Here is a 22882-nt window from a genome sequence, read left to right as displayed (position 1 = left end):
GAGCCGCGCCGACCCGCGGAGCGCTGCGCGGGCAGAGCGGCGCCGGGGCGGAGCGGGGGCACTCGCCGCCCGGGGCTTCCGAGGGGGCCCGGGGCTGCCGGCGCCGGGGCGCGCTCGTTTTCTGCGGTGGTTTGGCGGAGTGTGCGCGCCGGTGCCTTGCAAAGGGGAGCGTCACTGCCCGGTGCCCCGCCGGGAGCCGGGAGCTGGGAGCCGGGAGGCGGGAGGGGAGGGCGCCGGCGCGGGGGGGGACATGGCACTTTTTCACCGGCGTGAGAGCGGCGGCAGTGGCGGGAGCGGGGCGGGCGGCTGGCGGCGGGGAGAGCGGAGCGGACGGCGGCGGGGATTTCTGACCCCTCTCTGTCAAACGAAGGGAGCAAACGCCGAATGCAAACGGGCTTGGGCCCTGATATTTGATTTTTTTTTCCTGGCTTCAGGGGCCGCTCTGTGCTCTGCAATTAGATTGACACATGTACAGCATCCCCAGCCATTCAAAGGGGTTCGCAGGGACACTCCAAAGGGATTTTTTTTTTTTTTCCCTTTTTCTTTTTGGGTGGAAGATATTAAAGAGGTATCTGTTGTTTGGCAATTTTGCTAAGTCTGTCTTCATTACTTCAACATTGTGCATTTGCTAATTTGGAAGCCCCTTCCTATTGACAGCTCTGCTCCATACACCTGCAAGCAATTTGCAGAGCTCCAATATAGGAGAATTGCAGAGATGGCAGCTCGCACCTATTTTATTTTTTTTTTCTTCGCTTTTCTCAATGCACAGCAAATTTGGCTTTCAGTGCGTTATCTCTTTTGTTAATGCAAAAAGATTCCCTGGGCGAAAAAATTGCTCATAATTACCAGAGAGATGGGGAAACTGCATTAGAATAAATAAACCTGAAATTACTGTAATTATGTTGTGTTTGATGGGCTCGGCTTGTAATCAAGAAGAGAATACAGTGAAATGATGCTGACCCTCTTGGGTTTGCAGCTGTACGCGCACTTTGGGGTCTTTTTTTGCAGAAAAGAGTCATTTTGATCATCATTAAGCTGTGTGTAACCTATTTCAGAAGTGTTTGAAAATGAGGGGCACTTTTTTTTTTTTTCCCCAACAAGGAAAAAATATATCCCAAAATTACATTTTGCCATTTACAGGCTCATCCGTAAGGTTGTGTTTGCGGGGTGACAATTGTTAAAGGTATAATATTCGAAATCAGGACTTAATCATTGTAATGAGGTATTGTTTCAATATAAGCACCTTTGGATTATTCATAGTTTAATTAATATCCTCATTATGAAAATCTTCGAATCAGATATTTGATGAACTACTTGTCAGCAACAAGGCAGAATTAATTAGGCCTGTATTGAGATTAACATTTTCAAATCTACAATTATAGTAGACCCTAACTCAAGACCGCCTCGCTGAGAGAAAACTAATAATTTCTCTATTTGAACTGTTAGCAAGACGTTATTGAATTAGCAGAAGCTAATATATCTTTAAAGCGCTCCGAGCGGTTTGACCGCCCCGTTCCTGTCCGGCCAAAGGCATTTGGTCCTCGGCTGCAGCCGCCGCGGGACTGCGCGGGGCCTGGGGCGCAGCGGGACCTCGGAGCCGCCCCGCTCTTGCTCCGCTCGGGGCTTCGGGCTGCTGGGAACCGGGGTCGGGCCATGGCACCGCGGGAAATCCAGAGCTGGGAAGTATTTTCCGGGCCGGCCCCGGCCCCCCCGCGGGCCGCCGCGCCGAGTGTGCGCGCCCGGGCGGATGCTGCGCTGCCGCGCCCCGGCTGCGCTCCGAATCTCCGCACTGGGTAGTGGGTGCGTATCTCGGGGCGGGTGCGCATTGCTCCCGCCGGGTTGCGCAGCCGCTCCTCCGCGGGACCTGCGCGCAGAGCCGCGCCCGGCCAGCCGGCCAAGCCCCGCCGCTCCCGGCTCCGCTCCGCGGCGCTTGACCCCGAACGGTGGCTGCGGGCTGGGCCAGCGCTGGGGCCGCCCCGGGGAGCGGGCACGGCCGAGCCCGGCGCTGGGATAGCCGCCACCTCCCCGGGCCGGCTCCGCCGCCGAGGGGATGCGCGGCCCAGGCGGCCGGCCTGGCCGTCGGGGCGGGGGCCGGGGTTGGCTCGGCCCGCCCGCCCCCCTTCCTGGCCCAGGAGCCGTTCCCGGGTGTGTGTGTCGTCCCCCGCCCCGGCCGCCGGGGGTCCCGTGGCTTGTTGCGGCGTCTGGCGGAGCCCGGCCGGGCCCCCCCGGGACAGGCTGCCCGGCCCGGGACGCGCCGCCGCCTGTCCCCGCCTCGCCTCCCGGTTACGGCCGCCGCCGTCCCGCCGCGGAGCGCGGGGCCGGGCCCGGGCCCCGCTCCCGGCCGCGCTACGAGACAGGGAGCACGCGTGTCTCTTTTTCCAAACCATAATTTTACTGTCTCAAAGAAACTTTATAACTTATGTACAAAGATTTGTGAGATTTTTTCCTTTCCTTCCCCAGATACAAAGCAATAAGTTAACATTCTCAATATAAAACTAAACTTTGACATATAGAACACTAAACACAGCCGAGCTCAGTTTATCACATCTTCCGAGTTTCACAAGTAAAATGTCAAGATCTCAGTACACAAAGCATCATGTTTTACAGCCACACGAAACAGAACGGAAATAATAATAATAATAATAATAATTAAAAAAAGGCTAAATTTGTGCAACATGTTTACAGAACAATAATAATAATAATAATAATAATAATTAAGAATAAAATATGTACAGCGAGTAGCTCCTGCACGTCGGTTTGTGCATTTCGGCTTCGGGCCGGCTTTCCGCGGGGAAGCCTCGCCGGGGCCGCGCGGAGCTGCGCGGATGCGCCCGCCCGCCCGTCCGCCCTCCCGGCGGGTCCCCCCCCGCCGCCGCCGCCCTCGGGGCTCTCGTTCCGTCCTCCGCGCCTTGCTTCACCCCAGCAAAGCGCTCGGCAGCTGCTGCGATTCCACTTCGGAGTACCAAACAATGTGCATTTATTTCCTTTGTTAAATACGCGAGAAATGCAAACCTATTCGGACCAAAGCTCTCCACACCAGCGACGTATAAAAGTTACTGTAAAAGTTAAAAATCGCATCCTTCTCCTGTGGTGATTTATTGGGGGGGGCCGGGGCCGGGGGACTGCGTGTGGTTTCGTTCAAGCAAACCGTGCGTCCGAGCAGGCACTCAGCAAGCCGGGCTGTCCGTTTGTTTCTAGCACTCCCATAGTGGTAATTTAAATCAATAAATAAAACCCCTGTCTTCCCCTTTCAACAACAACAAAAAATATACAGATGGAGAGTGAAAGGTACAGAAAATGTCGAGGGAAAGAAGCTCTGGAAATTGTACAGCTTCCTTCCCCCTTGCAATTGGAGAGACCGTCAGATCGGGGTGGTAAATAAATGACCTACATTTCAACAGACACAGACAGACAGACAGGACAGAGGAGAGGGCTTCCTCCCCCCCCCAACATCTTTTTCTGATTGTCCCACAAAGCCGCGGCCGGCGCTCGCTCTGCTCCCAGGCTGTTGTGCGGCGCTCGGGGCCGCTCCGTCAGCTGTCCGCGGTGGGAGCCGGCCCGCATCACATCTGTGCTCCCCGCACCCAGCTACAGGGCCGCGTCCTAATGGCTGCATGGGCAAGAGACCTCCTGTTTGTTTGTTTGCTTGGGTTTCTTTTGTGGTTTTTCTCTCTCTCTCTCTCTTTCCCCCTCTTTTTTTTTTTTTCCCCTTTCCCCACCCCTTCCTTTTGTTTTACTTAAATTCTTTTTTTTTTTTTTTTTTTTTTTTCGTAATAATTTTAATTCTTTTCGGGACCGATAGTGCTTGTGGTAGGGGAAAATGGATTTATAATCACATCAGCTGCGGCTGCTGCATAGCTTCTTGGTGGGCCGAAGGATACCACGACGTGTAGCTGGGGATGTAGGTGCCCGGGGTCCCCGACGAGGCCTTACCGGAGGCGGAGGTGGTATTCCACACCGGGGGCACCGGTGGCGAGCTGCCTGAGAGAGCCCTGCCGTTGGTCAAGGCGCTGCTCTCCAGGGCGGCCCCTCCTTGCTTCATCAGCTTCTTGAACTTGGAGCGCTTGTTCTGAAACCAAATCTTCACCTACAAACGGGAACGGGGGCAACGCTCAGCACCCCTCGGCTACGGTCCACCACCATCACCCCCCCGCCCCCCCCCGCCAGTGTCCCGACGGCCCCCCCCGCACCCGGCGGCCCCCCCCACCTTCTCCCCCTTATCCCCGCGAGGCCAAACCACCCGGTAAGACACCCACACCCCCACCCCCGCGCCCGCCCCGCCGCAGAGGCGCCGGTGCCGCGGAGGTCCTCGCGGCGGGGCGGGCGTCGCACCGGGCCCCGTTGCCGGCGGCTGTGACCCGTCTACATCACGCGTGGGGTCTCCCACGCCGGCGGTGGGGACCGGGAGATGACAAGGGAGAGGGGCCGGCTGAGTCGGAGCTGTACCTGGGTCTGCGTGAGTCCCAGAGACGCTGCGAGCTCGGCTCTTTCAGGAAGAGCCAGGTACTGAGTTTGCTGGAACCTCCTGTTCAAAGCCTGCAGCTGCAAACTGGAATAAATAGTCCTGGGTTTGCGGATTTTTTTCCCTTTCCCATTAAAGCGAACTTCCCCTCCTTCTACCACAGTGCTTTTCTCCGATTCGGCCCCTACAAACAACAAGCGATGCAGAATAAATAATAATAATAGCAGCAATAGTAATAATAGCAGTAACAGCACTAGCAGCAGCAGCAATAGTAACAATAACAGCAGCAACATCAACAATAACAATAATGAGAAGGAAGAAAAGTGAAGCTCGAGTAACGCTAACAAAGGCTCTGGGCGATTATGGCAGCCCAGGCTTCTTCCCAGAGAAAGTTTGCTATTTTTACAGGCTGCAGTTTAGGTTTAATTACCCTTAATTGCATACATTGTTTATAGCGCTACGCAATAAATAATTACGAAGACTAATACGTGCACATCTGGGTTGATTTCTTTTCCAGCCAGGCATTGTGTGCTCTGTGTACTGCTCCCCTGTGATCCTCAGCCTCTCCTGACTAATATTTTGTAATTTAATTTAATTTCCCCCCCCGATAGATTTTTTTTTTTTTTTTTTTTGATACGAGCACCCTCCCTCCCTCCTTGCCTTCCCTCCCCCCCCCTCCCCCCCCCTCCCCAAAGCCGAGTGCACCTACCTGTCTCCTCTAACCGGGTCTGAGTCAGGCTGGAGCTGTTGGGGTAGGACTGCACTGAACTGATGTAGGGGTTGCTCGAGTGGCTGCTGACCGAGTTGACATAGGGGTAGCCCAGCGGTCGGGAGAAGGACGAAGCTGTGCTGTACGAGCTGTCAGGCTGAGAGTGGCCCGCGGAGTGTAAACAGTGCATGGAATAGTGTCCGTGGGACATGGGAGAAGGAGACATTTGCTGGCTGGGCGGCCCAAACTCCATAAAGACAGCCTTCCCTGAGACGGGGCTATTTAGACTCTCTGGCATGGTAGTCATGGTCATTTCTTGTCGCTTGGTCTGTGTGTGTGTTCTCTCTTCAGCTTGCCTTTTTGGGGTCTGTTGTGTTTCTCAGGACAGGAAAGAACCCAATTTAAGCGGAACAGGGTTTTTCACTTTCCATTCATAAGAAAATGGAGTTTGTCTCTTTGAAAAGTCTAAGCATGATGCTGTACATCTACACAAACTCGCCTAAAAGCTTTGACTCAGCCAAGTCTATGAATATTCATGAGCTGGCGGAGCTGATTGGTCCGCCGTCTTGCATAATCTCTTTGGATTGGTCCAAGGCGCTCGGGGCTCGCCCGGACCCCGGTGAGCGCGGAGAGCCGGACTGGCAGCGCCGCGCGTCCCCGAGCGCCGGCCGCACGCCCCGACGGCCCCGGCGCCGCCGCTCCGCCGGCCCCCGCCGCCGCTCTCCGGCCGGCCCCGGGCGAGCAGCTGCCCGGGCCCCCCGCTCCCGCCGCCGGCAGCGGAGGGCGCCGGACCGGAGCTCGGCAGGAGGCAGCGCGCCTCCCTCCGCCCTTCTCCTCCGCCCCTCGCCGCGCAGACGGCGCGGAGGAGACGAGAGCCGCGCTCTGCCGGCCCCGGCGGGCCGCGGTGGGTGCCGGCCCGCCGGGCGGGCTCCGCTCCCCGCCCCGTTGCGCTCCGGCCGAAGGCGGCGGGACCCGCCGGCAAAACGGGTGCACCCCGCCTGCCCGGCCGCGCAAACTCCGCGGGCGCGCAGGGGCTTTCCGCTCCGGCCCGCGGGCCCCAGCGCCGGCCGCACCTCCGGAGCGCACCGCCCGGTTATCGCCGTTCTTGTTCTTAAAGGGGAGAGCAAAACCATTCAACGAAACAAAAATCGTCCTGAACGGGCCAAACGGCGCATTTGAGCTTAAAATGAAAACTTCCGCGTGCGTGAGCGGTAAATGAGGTGGGACTTGGGAGATCCTCCCCAGAAAGCCCACGATGAATCCCAAATTACTTTGTTAGATAATTAGAAAGTGTTGATAATTATTTCTTTCATAATTCAGCGGTGTGACTGTAACAGGAAAATGATCTTGTGAAAGTTCACACGTGCAGATGTATTAGTTACCGATTCATTTGATTAAATGCTAGTCTCAAGTGCTCTGATCCGCAGCTGAAGGCGGCCCCATTAGCATAACACTGATGTTTAATTTTCATACGCATAATTAGCCATATATTTAACACTAATAGCAACATGCAGCCTTCCAGCATTAAACAGCCTGGGATTTGATCTGGCCTGGGCTGAACTTTCCCGGTTACACCTAGGCTGTCTAGGGTGCGCAGTGTGCACGGCACCACAACTGTGTCATCAAGCGATTTTGGCAAGGGGAGAACCCCAATAAAAGCGAACAGTCAAACCCAGTCGCGGCGCTGATGTCGTTACCGGTGTGGGCGCCGTCCTGCCCCGCCGGCAGCGGGGCCGGAGCACCCCCGGCGGCGGCGGCGGTCCTGGAAACAACCGGCTCATGGCTGCGCAAAGCTGGCAAGACCGAGCCCCTCTGCTCCGGGCCTTTTTTTTTTTTCCCCCCTTTCATTAGCTGCTCTGTCGGTTTTAATTGCCCATTTCCTAACGCCTCTTTTACTTCCTCTCCCCCCTCCTTTTTTTTTTTTTTTTTTTTTTTTTTTTTTTTTTTTCCCCCTGTTTTGCTCGCGATGCGCTAAGTTCATTTTCACAAAACCGCGGCGGCTTGGCGCGGGAAGGGGCGGTAGCGGTGTGTCCCCACACAGACTCCTTCGGCAGCCGGCTCTGCCCCCCGCGGCGATGTAAGTGACCACCCGAGGCGGGTCTGCGCGCTTGTCCGAGGAGGGGACGGGGCGCCCCGGCAGCTCCGCTGTCCTCCGTCCAGCCCGGCGGCTGCGGGGAGGGGAGGGGACGCTGCTCCGTGCCCGCCGGCCCTGCCGCCGCCTCTCCTCGTCGGCCGAGCTCAGGCAGTCCCAGGGCGAACCGCCGGTCCCGCCAAAACCCCGGGGACCGGACGGCGCGGTTCCGCTCACAGCCGGTGCTGGGCCGCCGCCGCCCCTCCGCGCAACGCCGGCCCCGGGCAACGCGACTTTGGCGGGCGCGGAGGGGCCGCGGGACGCCCCGACCCCGCGGGGGCGATCGCCCCGTCGGGGCCCTGTCGTCGTGCTCGCCCGGCAACGACTCCTGCGTGAGGGGCTTGTGCGCGGCGCTGCCTGGCCCCGCACCGCCGCGGCGCCGCTTTAGTCCCGTTCGCAATCAGGATTACAAACGCCCGCCATCGACGGCCAGACGCTCCGCGGCGGCCGGTAAAACGCGCAGCCCCGTCAGAGTTACCGGGGGAACTTCAGAGCACACAGCGACCGCCCGGAGCCGCCAGCGGTGCCCTGACGCCGGGCTGTGGGGAGGGGGGGGGCCTGCGCCCGGCCGCGCCGCTCCCGCCTCACCCCGCGCCGCGGGACGCGCGGTCCCGGAGGCGGCCCGGCGGAGGGGCAGGGGACGGGTAACGCCTGCGGTGCCGTCCTGGGGCTCCCGGCGTGGCCAACGCTCCCGGCAGGCGCCTCTGGCGGGACCCCGGGACCCCCGGCGCCCCTCGGGAGGGGCAGCGCGGCCGGTCGGCGGGGGGTTAAGAACCGAAATACCCCCCCCGGGCAGTGCTGGGGTCCCTCGCCCCCCGCGGCCGCAGCGCGCCGTTTAACCTCTGTGTGTTTGTGAAGTCGCTGGCTGCAGCGTTTGTTTTTACAGGTTTTCAGGCCTTCCGAGCCCCTCGCAGGGAGGAGGGAGCTGAGCGGCTGCCCCGCGGTGTTAGCCGTGTGCCGGGGGGGGTCCTGCTTTTTGAAAAGATGCTGTTAGAAACTATTAGAGCTGACAGGTCGCTGTACTCGAGTGAAAACAAACAGCAGAATAAAGCTGTAAGCGGCTTACTTCTGCCCTGAACTGCTGCGGGAGCCGATGCCGACCAGCTCCGGGCGCCGGCATACGCGGCCGCTCGGCCCTCGGCCCAGCCCCGCGCCTGCCCACAATTACCGGCAAGTTATTTGTGCCAAACCCGCACCGCTGCTGCCGCGGGTCTGGGGCACTTCTGGATGTCACTTGCTTATCCCCGAGGCTACCCCGCATTTCATGGGACCGGGTCCTGGTCCAGTAGCCTCGAAGGACCAAGGCCAGACCCCTCTGGCCCGACGGGGCGGTCGGCAGCCGGTTAATCGCAAATCAAACTCTCCAGCCCTGGCAGCCCCGGGACAGGACGGCAGCGAGTGCCGCGGCGAGCGAGGACCATCACCTCCAAACTCTCGGCAGGAGCCGGGGCTCCTCCTCCAGACTGCAAACTCCTCCGTTTCTGTTAAATGGTTGAACTGTGGAACTCCTCTCCCTTAACTAACGTGGGCACTGCAGAGCAGTGATTATCACAAACCGGCTAATTCTTCAAGCAGGGCAATTATTGATCTCCAGAGAAGCACGCTTTGCATCTCATTTTTAATCACTTTTTGAGCTGTGCAAAGAGAAATCAGCCGAGGCAGGAAGCGGGGAGCTGCTGCTGGGAAGGCTGGGGGGGAAGAGGCTGCTGCCTCTGCCTGCCACCCTCAGGAAACTTTTTTCCATCCTAGTAGAAGTTACAGCCTGGGAAACAGCACTGTGCTAATGCAGTGAAGACAAACTGAACCCATAGTTCAGCTGTAAGGGGAAGATACCATGTTCCCATGTTCCTCTGTTCTCTCAGCTGCACAGAGACCATGTCACCAGATATGTGTTTGTCCCATGCAGGATTTGGGAGAGGGGACCCTCTCCCTGCCCCTCACCCCAAATAACCCAAACCCTTTGCACTTGCAGGCTGTGCATGGCTGCTTCCAGGGTCACAAACAAGCCAAGGGACTTTTATTAAATACTCACCAGGTAACACACAGAAAGGACTATCCAGAGCCGACCCCTCAAGCTGCATTTTCTGTCCCCTGCAGCGACTTACGCAGCACCCATTTCCCAAAGAAATTACAGAAACCTCCTCTCTGTCCCGAGTGAAACTGGAAATCCCAGAAGTACAGCGAGTCCCTCCACTTCTTGCTCCACCTTTAGGCTTCTTCCACCAGTTCAGAGAGGATTTCTGCTCCCTCTGAGGTAATCACAATGGTATGTTCAAACTGTGCTGATCTGAAATGCACATTTAGCAGTTATTAGGGGGAAAACGTGCTCACCATGCCTGTAAAACTCACCTTTTTTTTTTTTTTTTTTTTTTTTTTTTTGAGGGGGGGGGGGCTGTCAGTGTTCCACGGCTTAGGAAAGATCAGAAAATAAAATCAGGCACCTTTTATTGTCTACAGAAATTGCAGTCCATTTATCCTTCAGAATCTTAAATTCGGGGGATCCTTCCATTATTATTGGCTCTGCAGCAAGAAAAACAAAATGTATTCTAAAGTTAGTCGCACTCCCGTGCGGACTGTGAAGCAAGAGAGGGGGGTGTCCCAGCAGGTCCCAGGAAGCTCCCCTTCCACACACGCCCCATCCTCCCCGGGCAGACACTCTCCTGAAACACTAAAATGTGAACTAAAGAGGAGGACGAAGCATCAAGGTAGGAAGTTGCCCATTCCTCTTTTGTAAAAGCAGGGAATTTTAATCAAGCTTTGATTAAGACCCCGTGGATAATAACCAAAGCACCAACCACACTTATAAACAGCGGATAGTTTTAAATATTTGAATTTTTTAAACAGGCTTAAAATGTTCATTAAATCAGCAAAACAACAATTTTCTTATTTCCTTCTAATTGCCGCGCCATTTAGCCACACAGTGAGAAAGAGGGCTTTTCCCCCACCAGCTCTCCATGATTGGTATTGAGCGCGTTCGGTCTGCGGGGCGAGGCTCTGACTGGTTACCGGCGCTGCAGCCCCCAAACCCAACCCGCCGCTCTGGCAGGCAGCAAATGGCACAGTAGCCACCAGGCTGGTGTAAGCCACGACTTCAGGGACGGAGCCCTATCCTTCTCACCCTCCCCAGCCCAAGCATGCCAGCAGAGTCTCTGCCTTGCCAAAAATATGCATCAAATATGTCATTTAATGAGATTTATAATAAACATTTAATTTTCTAAATCTTATCATATGGAAGCTATTTCACCCAATTGGTTCCTTAATGCCTTTTTAAAAAAATGGTACTTTAACCTGCTTCCTAAGGGGTCATTGTCACCCACATCCCCCTGTCTGCATGGATATTTCTGTATCCCAGTAAAGAAACGGTATGGATCTGGGCTGCTCTGTGTGTGCTTTTTAAAAGACAACCATAGCAGAGAGTTACTAACCTATTGTGAACGCCATTCCCTCTTCCATTAACAAATCACTGTCATTGGCTACAAAAGAAAATAAAAACGCGTTTGTGGCTGTTCGGGCGCGGGTTTTTTTTTGGGGGGTGGGGGGTGTTGGTTTTTTTGTAGTAAACGCATCCAGCAATTGGTTTCTAAACCCCTTTTCGGATCGCAGGTACCGTGTACGCCGGTCCCCGCCATGCACCGGAGCACTGGCCGAAGGCAATCCCACCCCGGCCGCAGCGGGACCGCCCCGATGGCGGCTCCTTCCAGGCCGGCTCCGGGGGCTTTGAACGTTTCAGTGGAGATTTTTCTTTGCCCCGTGACAAACTTTGCCGGCGTGGCTCGGGCGCGGGCGGGGTGCGGGACACGGCGGCTGCCGCCCGGAGCGGGGCGGGGCGGGGCGGGGGAGGCGGCCCGTGGGGCCAGGCTGCCCCGACGGCTCCGTTAAATGAGCGATTTGTCCTCAGAAATAGCGGCGCCACTCTCACAAAACGAGGCCGGGGCGCCCCGCCAGCTTCCCAGCGTGGAACGCCCCCCGGCACCCCCGCCGGGACCGGCAGCGTGGCGGGTGGGGGAGACCCTGCTCGTTTTCCCGCCCCCCCCCTCCCCCCGAGTCATCCCGTCACCGACGGTGGAGCGAGCGCGGGGGGCGCGGGTCCGGCCGGCGCGGGCCGCTTACCGTGGTGCCACACCTCGGGGTGCCCGTGGAAGTACGACCCGATGCCGTGGCCGACGAAGAACGGGCAGACCTGGAAGCCGCCCCGTCGCGCCACGGAGCTGCGGGGGCAAAGAGGACACCGTGAGGGAGCACACCCCGAGCACCTCCGCCAGCCGCTGCAGCATCACCCGGCTCCTGCAAGGCCTCACCCCCGCCCCAGCGCCGCATCACCACTTTTGGAGCTACCATCGGTGAGCCATTGTTAGGTTTCCGAGTTAACATGCCTGCCAGCGGAGGCTGGTAGCTCCTGTGCCAGCCCTGCTGTCTAAGCACCAGGTTTTTTGCAGAAGAGGGTCCTGCTGCCAACAGGGAGAGTTAAGAGCCCTACCCCTTCCCTTTCAGAATACTGCAAATGTTCAGTACCAAAATGTATTGAAACTACAGCAAATCTGTTCACGCTAATTAACAATGTATTTCTAATGAACCCATCACCACTGTAGCCAAACCAAGTAAAAACAAATAGTGTTTCAGTTCTGCCTGGGAGATCTGTCCTTCATGGCCTGCCTCAGGGAGAGGAGAGAGAGTCTCTTGAGAGCTGCCTGAAGGACATGGCTGGGCACTGATCCCTACCCATGTTGGGAAAGCAAACTCCTATCCCAGTCCCTAAAAACCAGAGGACCTGGAGGTATGTGGGGCCTCCTCTGGCTGCTGGGCCACCACATGCCTGCAGGCTTCACTCCTGGGCTCTGCCCTTACTCAAGCAGCAGTGGAGGGAGTGACTTGAGGCAGCTCAGCCAGGAGGGCTGCCCACATCTGAAACAGAAATGTGCACAGATTTGGGGGGACCTGGAAGTGGATTAGAAGTGACAAGGAAGCTACCCCTGTCCCTGCAGATCATCCCCACACTATTTCTAAAATCAAACAGGAGCAAGACAAGAAGGTACTTAGCCTGAAAAGATTTCACCTGCAACATTAAAAGCTTCATTTGTTTGTTTTAAATCAAGGTAGGCAGTTAAAAACTCCAGGTTTGCCTATATTTACACCCTACCAAATGCTTCCTCCGAGTTTGACTACAGGTGGAAAAGTGGAAAACTTAAGAACCTCAAATAAAGGTGTAAGCTCTCAGAGAAATTAAAGCATGTTAAACCCCATGGGGAGGCTCTTATTCAGTCGCAAAGTGGCCTCAGCTTGCTGTATGCAGTAATCCCTTTGCACACCAGGCTTCACAGACCCTGCAGTGCTGGCTCCAGTGCCTGCAGGTCACCATCCCAGAATTTAATGTCACCGCAATTGAAGGACATGGTGCTCCACCACAGTGAAACGGCAATGAGAGAGGAGAGTTGGGTCAATGGTTAATAATGCTGCCGTATTCAGACCTTAAGAGCATGTTTTAACAGGATTTGTATATTAGCTTTTACCTACTCATTGCCCTGATACAAAGACTCATCACATTTCTTTCATTAATTCTGGACAAGAAAGGAAATTTCAAGTTTAACTGCCCCCAAACTCCTAAGTGCTGACAAAGAGGGTTACCAATATGGCTAGAAGTTGGGCTTCATCTGGTTGTGTTCAAACTCCAAGTTTTTACCTCCTACTAGAGATGGAAAAGACTTTTTCCTCTGCCTTTCTACCATGTCACCCATGTCTGGGTCAGAGATTTAGCCTGCTGGCTATGACGATGCTGAAGGCCAAGGAAGAAGCATGGGCAATGGTGAGAAGTTATAAAGCCAGATTACTCAGAAACAAACAGAAAACAAAATGGAAGATCTCCAGTGACCAAGCCCAGAGTAATGCAGATAATGATTCCCATATGGGTGAAGTGATTCTCTGAAGAGAGAAGGGAGAAGCCGTACATGCAACATGTGATCAGCTTTTCTTTCACCTTCTTTTGCAAGTCTTTTTGCAAAAGCATAAACAATCCCACTGATTATTCAGCTTTGCTGATGTCTTTACACAGCATCCCTGACCACTGAAAGAGCATGGACATTTTCTGAGATGCTTTGTATTATTGTAGGATTTTCCCCCCAGAAAAATTCATCTTCTTTAGCAAGACAGAATGTTTTTTTCTGTGCAGCTATTCTTCCGAGCACCAGGGCTACATGCTCTCCTGTGGGCAGGGCCAGCTCTCACCTCAGCACTCAGCTGCTGCCGAGGGTGGCAGTGGCAGTAGCAGCTGCGTGCTGGGCACTGGCTGCATAAGCACCGGGGCACACAGAGGCAGTGTTAAGACAGCATCCCATCCTCACATGGTCAAAGAAGCGGTTCTTGTGCATTTCAGTGGTGAATTCTGCCACTGACTTGCCAAACAGCTTGAAACAACTCTGTTGGCATCAGTACTTCAGTGGTTGCTGCCTGTGATCAAAACAGGGGACCCTGAAGCTCACAGGGCTTTGACATCTGCCCCGACAGATGACTGTTTCCCTCCTCCTTCCCACTTAGTAACATCTACATACAGAGCTTGGGTATTCTTTACATAAAATGCAACATGGTCAATGAACCTGAAGTGATGCACAGAAAACCTGTGGAGAAAATAAGCTGCAGGTATGAAACTCAGCCATATTCAATCTGGCTTTAGTATTTACATGTGCTTCAGAAGCACTTCATGGAAAATTTCACTCCACAACTACTAGCTTTACTTTGGAGTATTTAAAAAAATCCTAGTAAACGTATATTCTTGTGGACTTCCAGTAAAACACCCAGCTTTCGTAAAAAAACAAAGCCACTAACCTCAGCTACAACTTGCAAAGGTAATCCTGTAAACATACACGTTGGCTGTAAATGCTGGCAGGGAGGACTTCAAAACAGCTCTGAGAAGAGTGAATTGAACTGCTGATCTTGGTCAGATCAGCCTCTCTGGCCTCCAGGGTTCCCAGACTGTGGAATCTGATTTAAAAATCGGAATGCCATAGGGCAGAGCATTTTTGCAAAAGTTTGCCATTTGCTGCTGACAATGCTCAACACTTTGGTCTCGCTGTCTCATTGCCCAGCTCAGGGTCTGTCAGTGGTGGCCTTTGTTTCCAGCTTTCCCTGGAAGGCAACCTTAACAAGACTGCAGCCCCAGCATCATGAGCTGCTCCTTGCAGACAGGCAACGTAAGATCAGGCAGCTGGAGGAGTCCTGACTGCAAGCGGGAAAGTAGTGAAGGTGGGAGGCAGGAGCTGGCACGGCTGAGCTGGGCTGCCTGGCACCTGCCATGGGAAAGGAGAGCTGCACCGCTGGGTGGATGTGCCAGTCTGGCAGTTCCCCTTGGCCGTGGAGCGTGTCCCAGCCAAAACACTTCCAGAGCAAAGGCTGGGGTAGCAGAGCCACACCACACCAACAGCATCAAGGGGAAAAAAAGGTTCTTCAGAATAATAATTGTTAAAAATATCCATTGACATTTATGATCACACATTTTACTCTTTGAGCCATGTTGCATGCTTGGGCAGAGGTGAATTGGGCAGGACTAAAAGCGTAAATGAGCCTAGTACTTGATTCTATGTTTTGCTGCCATGTGTTTCAGCTCAGTGGCTGCAAAGAGTACCTGCAGTGCTGCTCCTCTTTTGCTGATGGCAAAGTCAGGGAAAGTGTCTGGTGTTGGGATGGACTGGCAGTGACCAAGCTGGTAAAGGAACATCTCTGAGGGCCAGGCTATCCACCTAAATCCATAAGCAGAGCCTCTCGTATGGTGGTATTATGCTTCTGAGAGTGGGCAGAGACAGGAGAGTTGGGTGTCAGTTCCCCCCTGAGCATCCTCTTCCCATGTTGCCAGACAACAGCTAATTCTCTGAAAGGAGGGCTGAGTGTGGAGACATGCACTACCATCCTGCCAGCAGCCCAACAGGGAAATTGCCACAAAGCAGCAACAGGCAGGATCAACTCTCTACAAAGCTCCCCCTGATACTCTGGAGCCTCCCTTGGAAGGAGCTCTTGGGTGATAAATACTTCCAATGAGGAGCTGAAAAGCAGGTCGAAATAATTTCCTTAGGGGGCTGGCCCTGTGCAGATGGCCTCTAGGAGCATTTACCGGGTATCAGGCATCCCAGCTCCAGACGAAGACACATCCACCCAGTCTTTGGACTGTAAATCCCTTTTTTTTTTTTTTTTTTTGGGGGGGGGGGGGGAACCTCCCAAAACCTGCATTTTTTTTTTCTTTTTTGCCACTTTTTCCTCAAGGCAGATCTAGTCCAGTATTCTAAGCCCTCACTGAAGAAATCAAGTGAAACCAATCCCATTTTCAGCATTGATAGCAACTGCTTCTCTGGGCTCTCTGGTGGCACAAGGGAAGAATTTGGCTGATTAGACAAGATGGCACAGACTGCTTTGCTACCCAGGCTGAACATCTCAGTGAACTGATTCCCAGCTAGGGACACTTCTCCTGCAGTGCCAGTTTCTTTCCCTGTATATATTTTCCAGGGATGAAACTTTATCAACAACAGTTTTGCAAAGCAGCATGACATGAGTGGCTAAAGTTGCTAAACAAATCTGTTTTACACTTCTGGGCAGAGAATACACTTAGGAAACTGAAAGAGGTAACTGACCTACCTATGATAATTGTTTTTTTAACTAGGGATCTGAATTAATATATATATTCTTTTAACATTAGAAGTAATCACATTTTTCTTAGATATATTGTTAGTTAAATGACCACTGAATGGTATATTTGCATTATTACTTTTTAAATTATTGAAAACAGCTGTGATAAAAATATCTATTTTGAATAGTACCATATTATCTAATTTGAGAAATTACAAAATTCTGCTGGGAAAATATTAAATTATTTTTCTCTTAAATAGTAATCCTACACTGAGGGAATGCACAAGTTCAGGGATTCCCTATAATGACAATAAATGTTGAGGTATAATTAGTAATATTTTTGAAAGCCAACAATTGTTTTTTGAAAGAAAGGTACATTTTAGTTTCAAACTGGAACACAAATTACTGTATTTTTCTTACAATAGTGCTGAACTTTTATTTGAGGTTCTCTGTTTCTGAAAGCAGACATGATGGATTGAAATAAAAGATAATTTATTGCAATGCTTACTTTCAAGTGCAGAGAGAAGCAGTGTAATTGTAATTTACAGTAGCTGTCAAGGAAAATCTATCACAGATGACATTAAAATGACTTATTTTGCCTGAGCCACTTATTGTTTAAATGTGCATAATCTGATAGAAACAGATTTTTTTAAAAATCTGCTTTATATTGTTCTAAATTAATATCAAAACATATACTTATGAGTTAAACATTTTAAACCATTTATTAATACTTTCATCACTACTATTTTTTCCTAGGAGTTGGAAATTGGTTTATTTAACAATATCACATTTATGTTTCTTAGCTCTCTACACTCACAACACTTCCATGTGCCTAAACTCACTGTCTAAAAAGTAGATATCAAACTACATTTGTTTGTCTGAAACAGAAATGTCAGAAATGGTAGAAGAAAATGGAACACAGGGCCCGATTCTGTTTCCACTGGAGCTGACCAACAGTTTTGCCACCACCTTCAATAAGAACAGGTTAGCAAAGATTCAAATTTTTCTAAGCATAGTAACTCACAAATCCATGCAATCTTTTATTTGCAACTTGTAGCTGATGGGAAAAGGAGCTGCCATCCAGGAAATAGTGTCAGCAACTGGGCTTCCATAACAAAGACTAATGCAAACTTACCTCTGTGGTATAATTATTCTCAAACCTACTGTCGAAAGGAAATGTTCTGATTATTTGTGCCTATGCCTTGCGTATCACTTGAGCACCTTTACAGAAATATTGATGAAAAAAACCTAGACACATTTCCATTCTGATGGGCCTAAATGTTTTCAGCTTGTCCGTGCTTGTTCTCGGGTATTTATGGTATCTAACTCTCCAGAAACTTAAGATTTTAATTTATGTATATATTATATATGTCTGTCTGCATTCAAATGTCGAATAACAAATAACCAGAAACACACAGTTTCACCAAACCAAGGCGATCTTTCAGCAGAGGCAGTGTTAAAGTAGTTCTAAACAAATCACCACATTTAAATCATCGACACAATAAAATCATGAGAAATAAAGTTAATGACCTGCTATTTCATATGTAGTTTTGAACATCTACTAGCTTTGATTAATCTGCTTTTCAAAGGGGGCGCTGACTATATATTTACACTTTGCAAGTAAACTGACCTCCGTACCAACACAGCAAAAATCCAATGTCACATTCAATTCTGTTCTTTTTCTTCTTCTTCTTTTTTTTTTTTTTTTTTTTTTTTTAATACAGCTAGAATTAATGTAGTGAATCTGTAATGAAATGCATTATCCTGCATGGAGATTTATCAGATTTTCCAATTGAATGCCATGCTTTGCTAGCACTAGCTGGAGTTCACCTGCATGTTGGTGTGGCGTGTGGCTCTTTTTTGTAAAGAGTTAAGTTGAACACAAAAAAAGGGAACAAAGGTCAGCACCCAGCCGCCACTTGAATGTGAGATTTTTCTTTTTATTCCCCTTGATGTATACTAGGCTCTGTGTTATTAGTCTTAATGATGGAAAATTGTAGTGTTGATACAAATCTTTTTTTCAAAGTAGTAGGCGGGAGCTCCATTTGTTAGTAAGTTTTTTTGTGACTAAAAGCCATGGACAGTACATTTATGTAGCAGTAAAAGGCCTAGATGCTCTTTCCATAGCAGAGCTAATTATTCCTACTGTGACCTTACTGATCTACCCTGTTCCTAGTACATCTCATCTGCACGCCTGTTCCTCTGTGTAGATGGTGTCAGAGAATATGAAAAACCCTATAATGAAACCATTTTCATGATGGAGAAAGGCTACTGGAGTTGCACTTGCTACAAAGAGGCTCAATTATATGAGTAATTGTGATAATTTTCTACATTCATAGCCTTCAATGGGGAAAAAAGAATGAGAGCCACAAAGGAAAATTACTTTAACAAGAAAGTACAGAGAGTAAAAATGGAAGAAGAGACAAAAAAGGGGAAAAAAATAACCAGAAAAAAAGTTTAAAAAATAGATCTGGAGGGAGGAATAGCAAGACAGGGAGAACAACAGAAATGCTCAAAAAGCCTATGTGCAGCTGTGTTGCACAATTAAATTGAATTTTTTTTCTGCAGTTGATGAATGTGACTACTGCAAATGTGCCTCTGTAGTTAGCTATCATTTGTTGTTCCGTGACAGGAAAAGGATAATTACCTCTCAGAGAGAATCAAAGGCTGACATGCCCTTTAGACACAGCCATGAATGCAGAGCTCGATAGAATGCTTGAATAAGAATCCAGTGTTCTGTGCCCCCTTCTACTCAAGAATAAATTTTGTTAAAATGCAAGAGCACCACCAGTAAATTTGTTGAACCCTAGGTGTTCAAAAATATGAGGTGCATCTATCGACTCATCCCATTTGCAAAAATAAAACTACATTTTGAATTCACTTCTATTATATTCATGGACAGTAAGATAGTGAGATATGCATTAAATTTCTTTTCCCAGTAGGGGTCTGATTCAACATTTCCTATGAAAGAACAGAAAGACACTATCCTTTTTCTCCAGGCTAGTTAGCCTATAATTTAAAACTGTCAAAAACACAATTTTATACAAAGTCTTCAATAAAAGCTTCTCAGATATAACCCAAAGAGGTTTTACTAAAGTTTGATTCAGACTCTGTTACAATATTTTTAAAGCTATAAATACATCTAACTGATATTTTGCCGTTCTCTTTTTTCCATAAAGTATTTGAAGATTTACAAAGAAAAAAAAGCAGCATCCTTTCAAGGTGACTAAGCCTTGCAGCTTTTAAGTAATCAGAATGTATTCAGTAGCATGTTGGGACTATTAATAGTCCAGAGAAGTACTGCTTAATGAAATGTATACGATATATGTCTATTTTTTTTTGGCAAACACTTTAAAATAATCCATAGGTACCTTCAAAAAACTAAGCTGTATTTTTATTCAAAACTGCCAGCAGAAGAAGAGTCATGACTGCATTTGTGTGAAGGCTAGAAGAAATGCAAAGTAGGGAAAAATCTCTGAATGTGAGCTCTTTTTTCCTTGTGACGTTAGCATGCACTGCTTTTTGTAAGATCAGAAGCTCTCAAGTTAAATATTTTTGTACTTTTTAAACAAAGAGACTTACTTATGTTGACTAGTTCCTTTGTAACATTTGTTATTGCTGTACAACAAAAACAATGGTTTCTAACCTTCTTACATCCTTAGACAGATGTGATGTAGTTTCACACACAAATAAAAAATAAACAAAACCTCACTGCAAATTACATCTGTTAATTTAAATCTACCTTATGAATATCTTTGACTCCTTCTATAGTTATCATTGCTGACCCTAGTATAATTCACTTTAAAAAAAAAAATCTTTCTTACCCAAGGAACAACATTATAGCTTGGCAGTTCACATACTGATATCAGACTGAAATGATGGTTTTGAATCATAAAACATGTCATCAGCTTTATACCAAACCACCAATAACCTTTGTCCCACTTGCCAGCCCTCCCTTTACTTGTCAATATAAGGCTTACCTGATTGTGTTTCCAATTACAGAGAAGGGAGCCCCTGGTCTGCAAGCTGCAATTGCTTCATCTCTACATTTCCTGGCAACCTCCACTAACTTTTGACCAGATTTATCCACATTGCCCACCAAAAAGGTTTCAGAGGTGTCACCATGGTAGCCATTGTAATACACCTAAACATATGCAGAAATGTAAAGATGTTTTCTCATCTTGCATCCAGAAACAGATCATCTCCTTAATTAAATCCATTCTTCCTAAGAATGGGCTATATATTGCAACAGATAGACCATGGCTAAGCTGTATTTGCGAGAATGAGACTGGAAAAGCAAAACATTGCTGAGGAAAAAAAAAAAACCATGAAAGATTGCAAGATGTGTAAGGGTTGCCAATTAAAAATTCAAGAAAAGCAAAATTTGTGCATCGCTGCCCAGCAGTGCGTGAGACGATGACATTGCTCAGCTACAGGAGATGAGGCTAACCGGGCTGTATGCGAGAAGATGGGTGGGGGCCATGCACGAGCTGAATGAAGGGGGCCTTGGGGGCCATCAGGTGCCACCCACGCCGTCCACCTGTCCCTAGGACCAGGGACCTGCTTGCACCCCGCAGTGGTAGGGCATTGAGCCCCAGTGCTGGCCATGGGCGCTGGGAGACCCACCGGTGGCTGGCAGGGAGACCTGTACCTCTGCAGCCACCAACCCCCGGTGGGGTTTGAGGTGATGATGCGCACAGTGGGGTGAGAGGTGTACCCTGCTACCAACATCCAGAGGGAGCCCCATGGAAGGCACAGGCCAAATCCACTGTAGCCACTGCACGTTTTCTTTAATCTCATTTCTAAACTACAATGTGGCATTAACATTGGAATTTACTTCTGATTTCCAGAGATTAATTTTGAAAGATAATAAATGTACCATTCTGGCACTACAAAATTTCATGTGTCGAAAACATAGCACCCTGTTGAATTAATTTTTCTTTTTTTGACATTTCATAGGTTTTAAATCTCAGCTTTCCAGAAATTCTCTGTGAGGTACAGGAAACCCTGGCTATGCCCCATGGAGTTTGGCAACGCACTATTAAAATGGGGTTTGCAGCTCTGCAGTAGAGGCAGGCAGGCACATAATTGTAGGACCAAGATGAATTTCCCTACGGAAAAACAAATTATACTGGTGCACACTTTTGATCTTCTAAACCATTTTTTCTCCCCCAAACAGTGGGCAACTATCCTTCTAGGACTAATAACTCACCAAGCTCAAAGCACTGAACTTTTGCCACTGGGGAGCTATTTGTGAAAGACAGACTTACATTCTTTTTAGTCAATTCCAAAATTAAAAAAAAAAAAAAAATGGCTACAGTCAGTTTATCCCAAGGCTGGGTTTGTGTTCAGGTTGAGATGTGAAGAAAATGCAGGCAGTTAGAAGCGAGGAGTGTTTTAAAGAAAGGTGAGTGACAGCAAAGGCCCAACCAGGTTGCCACCGCTCCAGAGGAGAGCAGCTGCAATCCCCTGCTCTACACCTTCCTCTGCCAGTCCAGTCTGCCAGTAAATCTTTTTTTTTTTTTTTTTTTTTAAATTTAATGCCCATTGGGTAGGTTTTAATCTAGCTAGTTCCTACTTAAACTGAACTAGTTCATTTTTAGCTCTAGAAAGTACAACACACAAAACCACAGCATTAAACATCATCATCCTGGAAAAGCAAATACAGATTTAAAACACAGGAGAGCTTAAAAATAATAATAATAATAATAATAATTATATTTACTGCAGCCCATCAACTGCAATTACATATTTTTGACATTAATAAACTACAACCACAGCAACTGTAACACACATTCCGTAAAAGTCAATGAAACAACCAAGTTGTAAGGAACATTAACCTGGTAATGACAGGCTGAAAATTGTACTGTGCTGAGGATTCAGTAATGGATAATGCTATTGTTTCTACACTAAAATACATTTTAAAGGCTAATGATTCAAGCCAATAAAATTTTTATTTTATCTATGAAATTCCACCATCTTAATTGTACAAAAATCAATTTTTTTCTTCAAATAATTTGTACATAGTGTGAAGTGTTTACACTTAATAACCGGAATAGTATTTCATCATTTTATAGAACCTGTACACAATTATAAACAATTTCTTGTGCGATATTTACTTTGATTTTTATTCTGTCCACCTGTGAAATGTCCCAGTTTTGCTCATTAAAAATAAACTAAAAGATCAGTTAGCAATGCTGAAAAGTAATATTTTTTTCCTCAGCTATTTTGGAACCCAGCAATTATCAAATAGTACAGTTCAGTTTTAAATGACAAAAAAATCTCACAAAGATAATCAGCAATTCCCATCCTTGCAGGAATCTTCACATTCACAGAAACTTCAAGATTTATTTTATTTTATGAGGTTAACAGAAAAAAAAAAAAAAAGTCTTCAAAAATACCAGTAACATTGAGTCAGACATTATTTGTAAAGCAGAGTGGACAAGATATGCACACCATGTTATTATAAAAATGTTTTGTTTTGTTTACCATGGGAAGTATCTGTCATATGAATCTACATTCTTTTTTAATCTAAGGCACATTATTATCCTGACAGATAAAACAAAAAAATGAAATGAACCTTAATGAGATACAAAGAAATCAGATGTTAAATCCTTAGCTGTTGCACACTGATTTAGTCTAATAAAATGAGCAAACCTACACCAGTTCACCGAAGTAAAAACATAGACTAAAAATATACTTTAAAAATGATAGATCGCACTGTGTAAACCTGATAGTCAGAATTCTACAATCAGAAAGTATGGAGATGGGGAAGAATTTAGAAAGATTAAAAAAACAAATGAAACCAAACCCAGTTCTGGATCACACATGAGTATACCATGGGAAAAAGGTCACTGACCCTAATTTTAATAGAAAAAATATTTTAGAATGCTTGAATCTCATGCTCAGAGGTAGGTCTGATAGAGATTTCTTTGCTTCTGCCAGTATGAAATTTGGGTCCGTGGAAAATACTATC

General features: G+C 48.8%; 2 protein-coding genes across 5 annotated transcripts in view; both read right to left on the bottom strand.

Annotated features, from left to right (window-relative positions):
- Positions 1-2977: 2977 nt before the first annotated feature.
- Positions 2978-5710, bottom strand: DLX1 (distal-less homeobox 1). 2 transcript variants are annotated; one of them, XM_074910728.1, is made up of 4 exons: positions 5172-5710; positions 4447-4646; positions 3934-4087; positions 2978-3610 (listed from the first exon to the last, which is right to left on the bottom strand). In XM_074910728.1, exons 1-4 carry the CDS (start codon positions 5482-5484, stop codon positions 3564-3566), a joined length of 714 nt encoding a protein of 237 aa, XP_074766829.1. In that variant the 5' UTR covers positions 5485-5710; the 3' UTR covers positions 2978-3563. The 2 variants fall into 2 exon arrangements, with proteins under 2 accessions (XP_074766829.1, XP_074766828.1); XM_074910727.1 differs by having other exon boundaries at positions 2978-4087.
- Positions 5711-8974: 3264 nt separating this feature from the next.
- The window catches only part of METAP1D (methionyl aminopeptidase type 1D, mitochondrial), a 50626-nt gene continuing 36718 nt past the window's right edge, over positions 8975-22882 (bottom strand). For all 3 annotated transcript variants that reach the window (XM_074910809.1, XM_074910810.1, XM_074910811.1), the window contains 5 exons: positions 19887-20050; positions 11413-11510; positions 10728-10775; positions 9744-9822; positions 8975-9589 (listed from right to left, as the gene is read on the bottom strand). In XM_074910809.1, the coding sequence (XP_074766910.1) occupies positions 9511-9589; positions 9744-9822; positions 10728-10775; positions 11413-11510; positions 19887-20050 (468 nt within the window). In that variant the 3' untranslated portion in view covers positions 8975-9510. The remainder of the gene's footprint in view (positions 9590-9743; positions 9823-10727; positions 10776-11412; positions 11511-19886; positions 20051-22882) is intronic.

Source organism: Athene noctua, chromosome 7, assembly GCF_965140245.1.
Source record: "Athene noctua chromosome 7, bAthNoc1.hap1.1, whole genome shotgun sequence".
NCBI lineage: Eukaryota > Metazoa > Chordata > Aves > Strigiformes > Strigidae > Athene > Athene noctua.
This window is presented reverse-complemented; position numbering and strand designations above follow the sequence as displayed.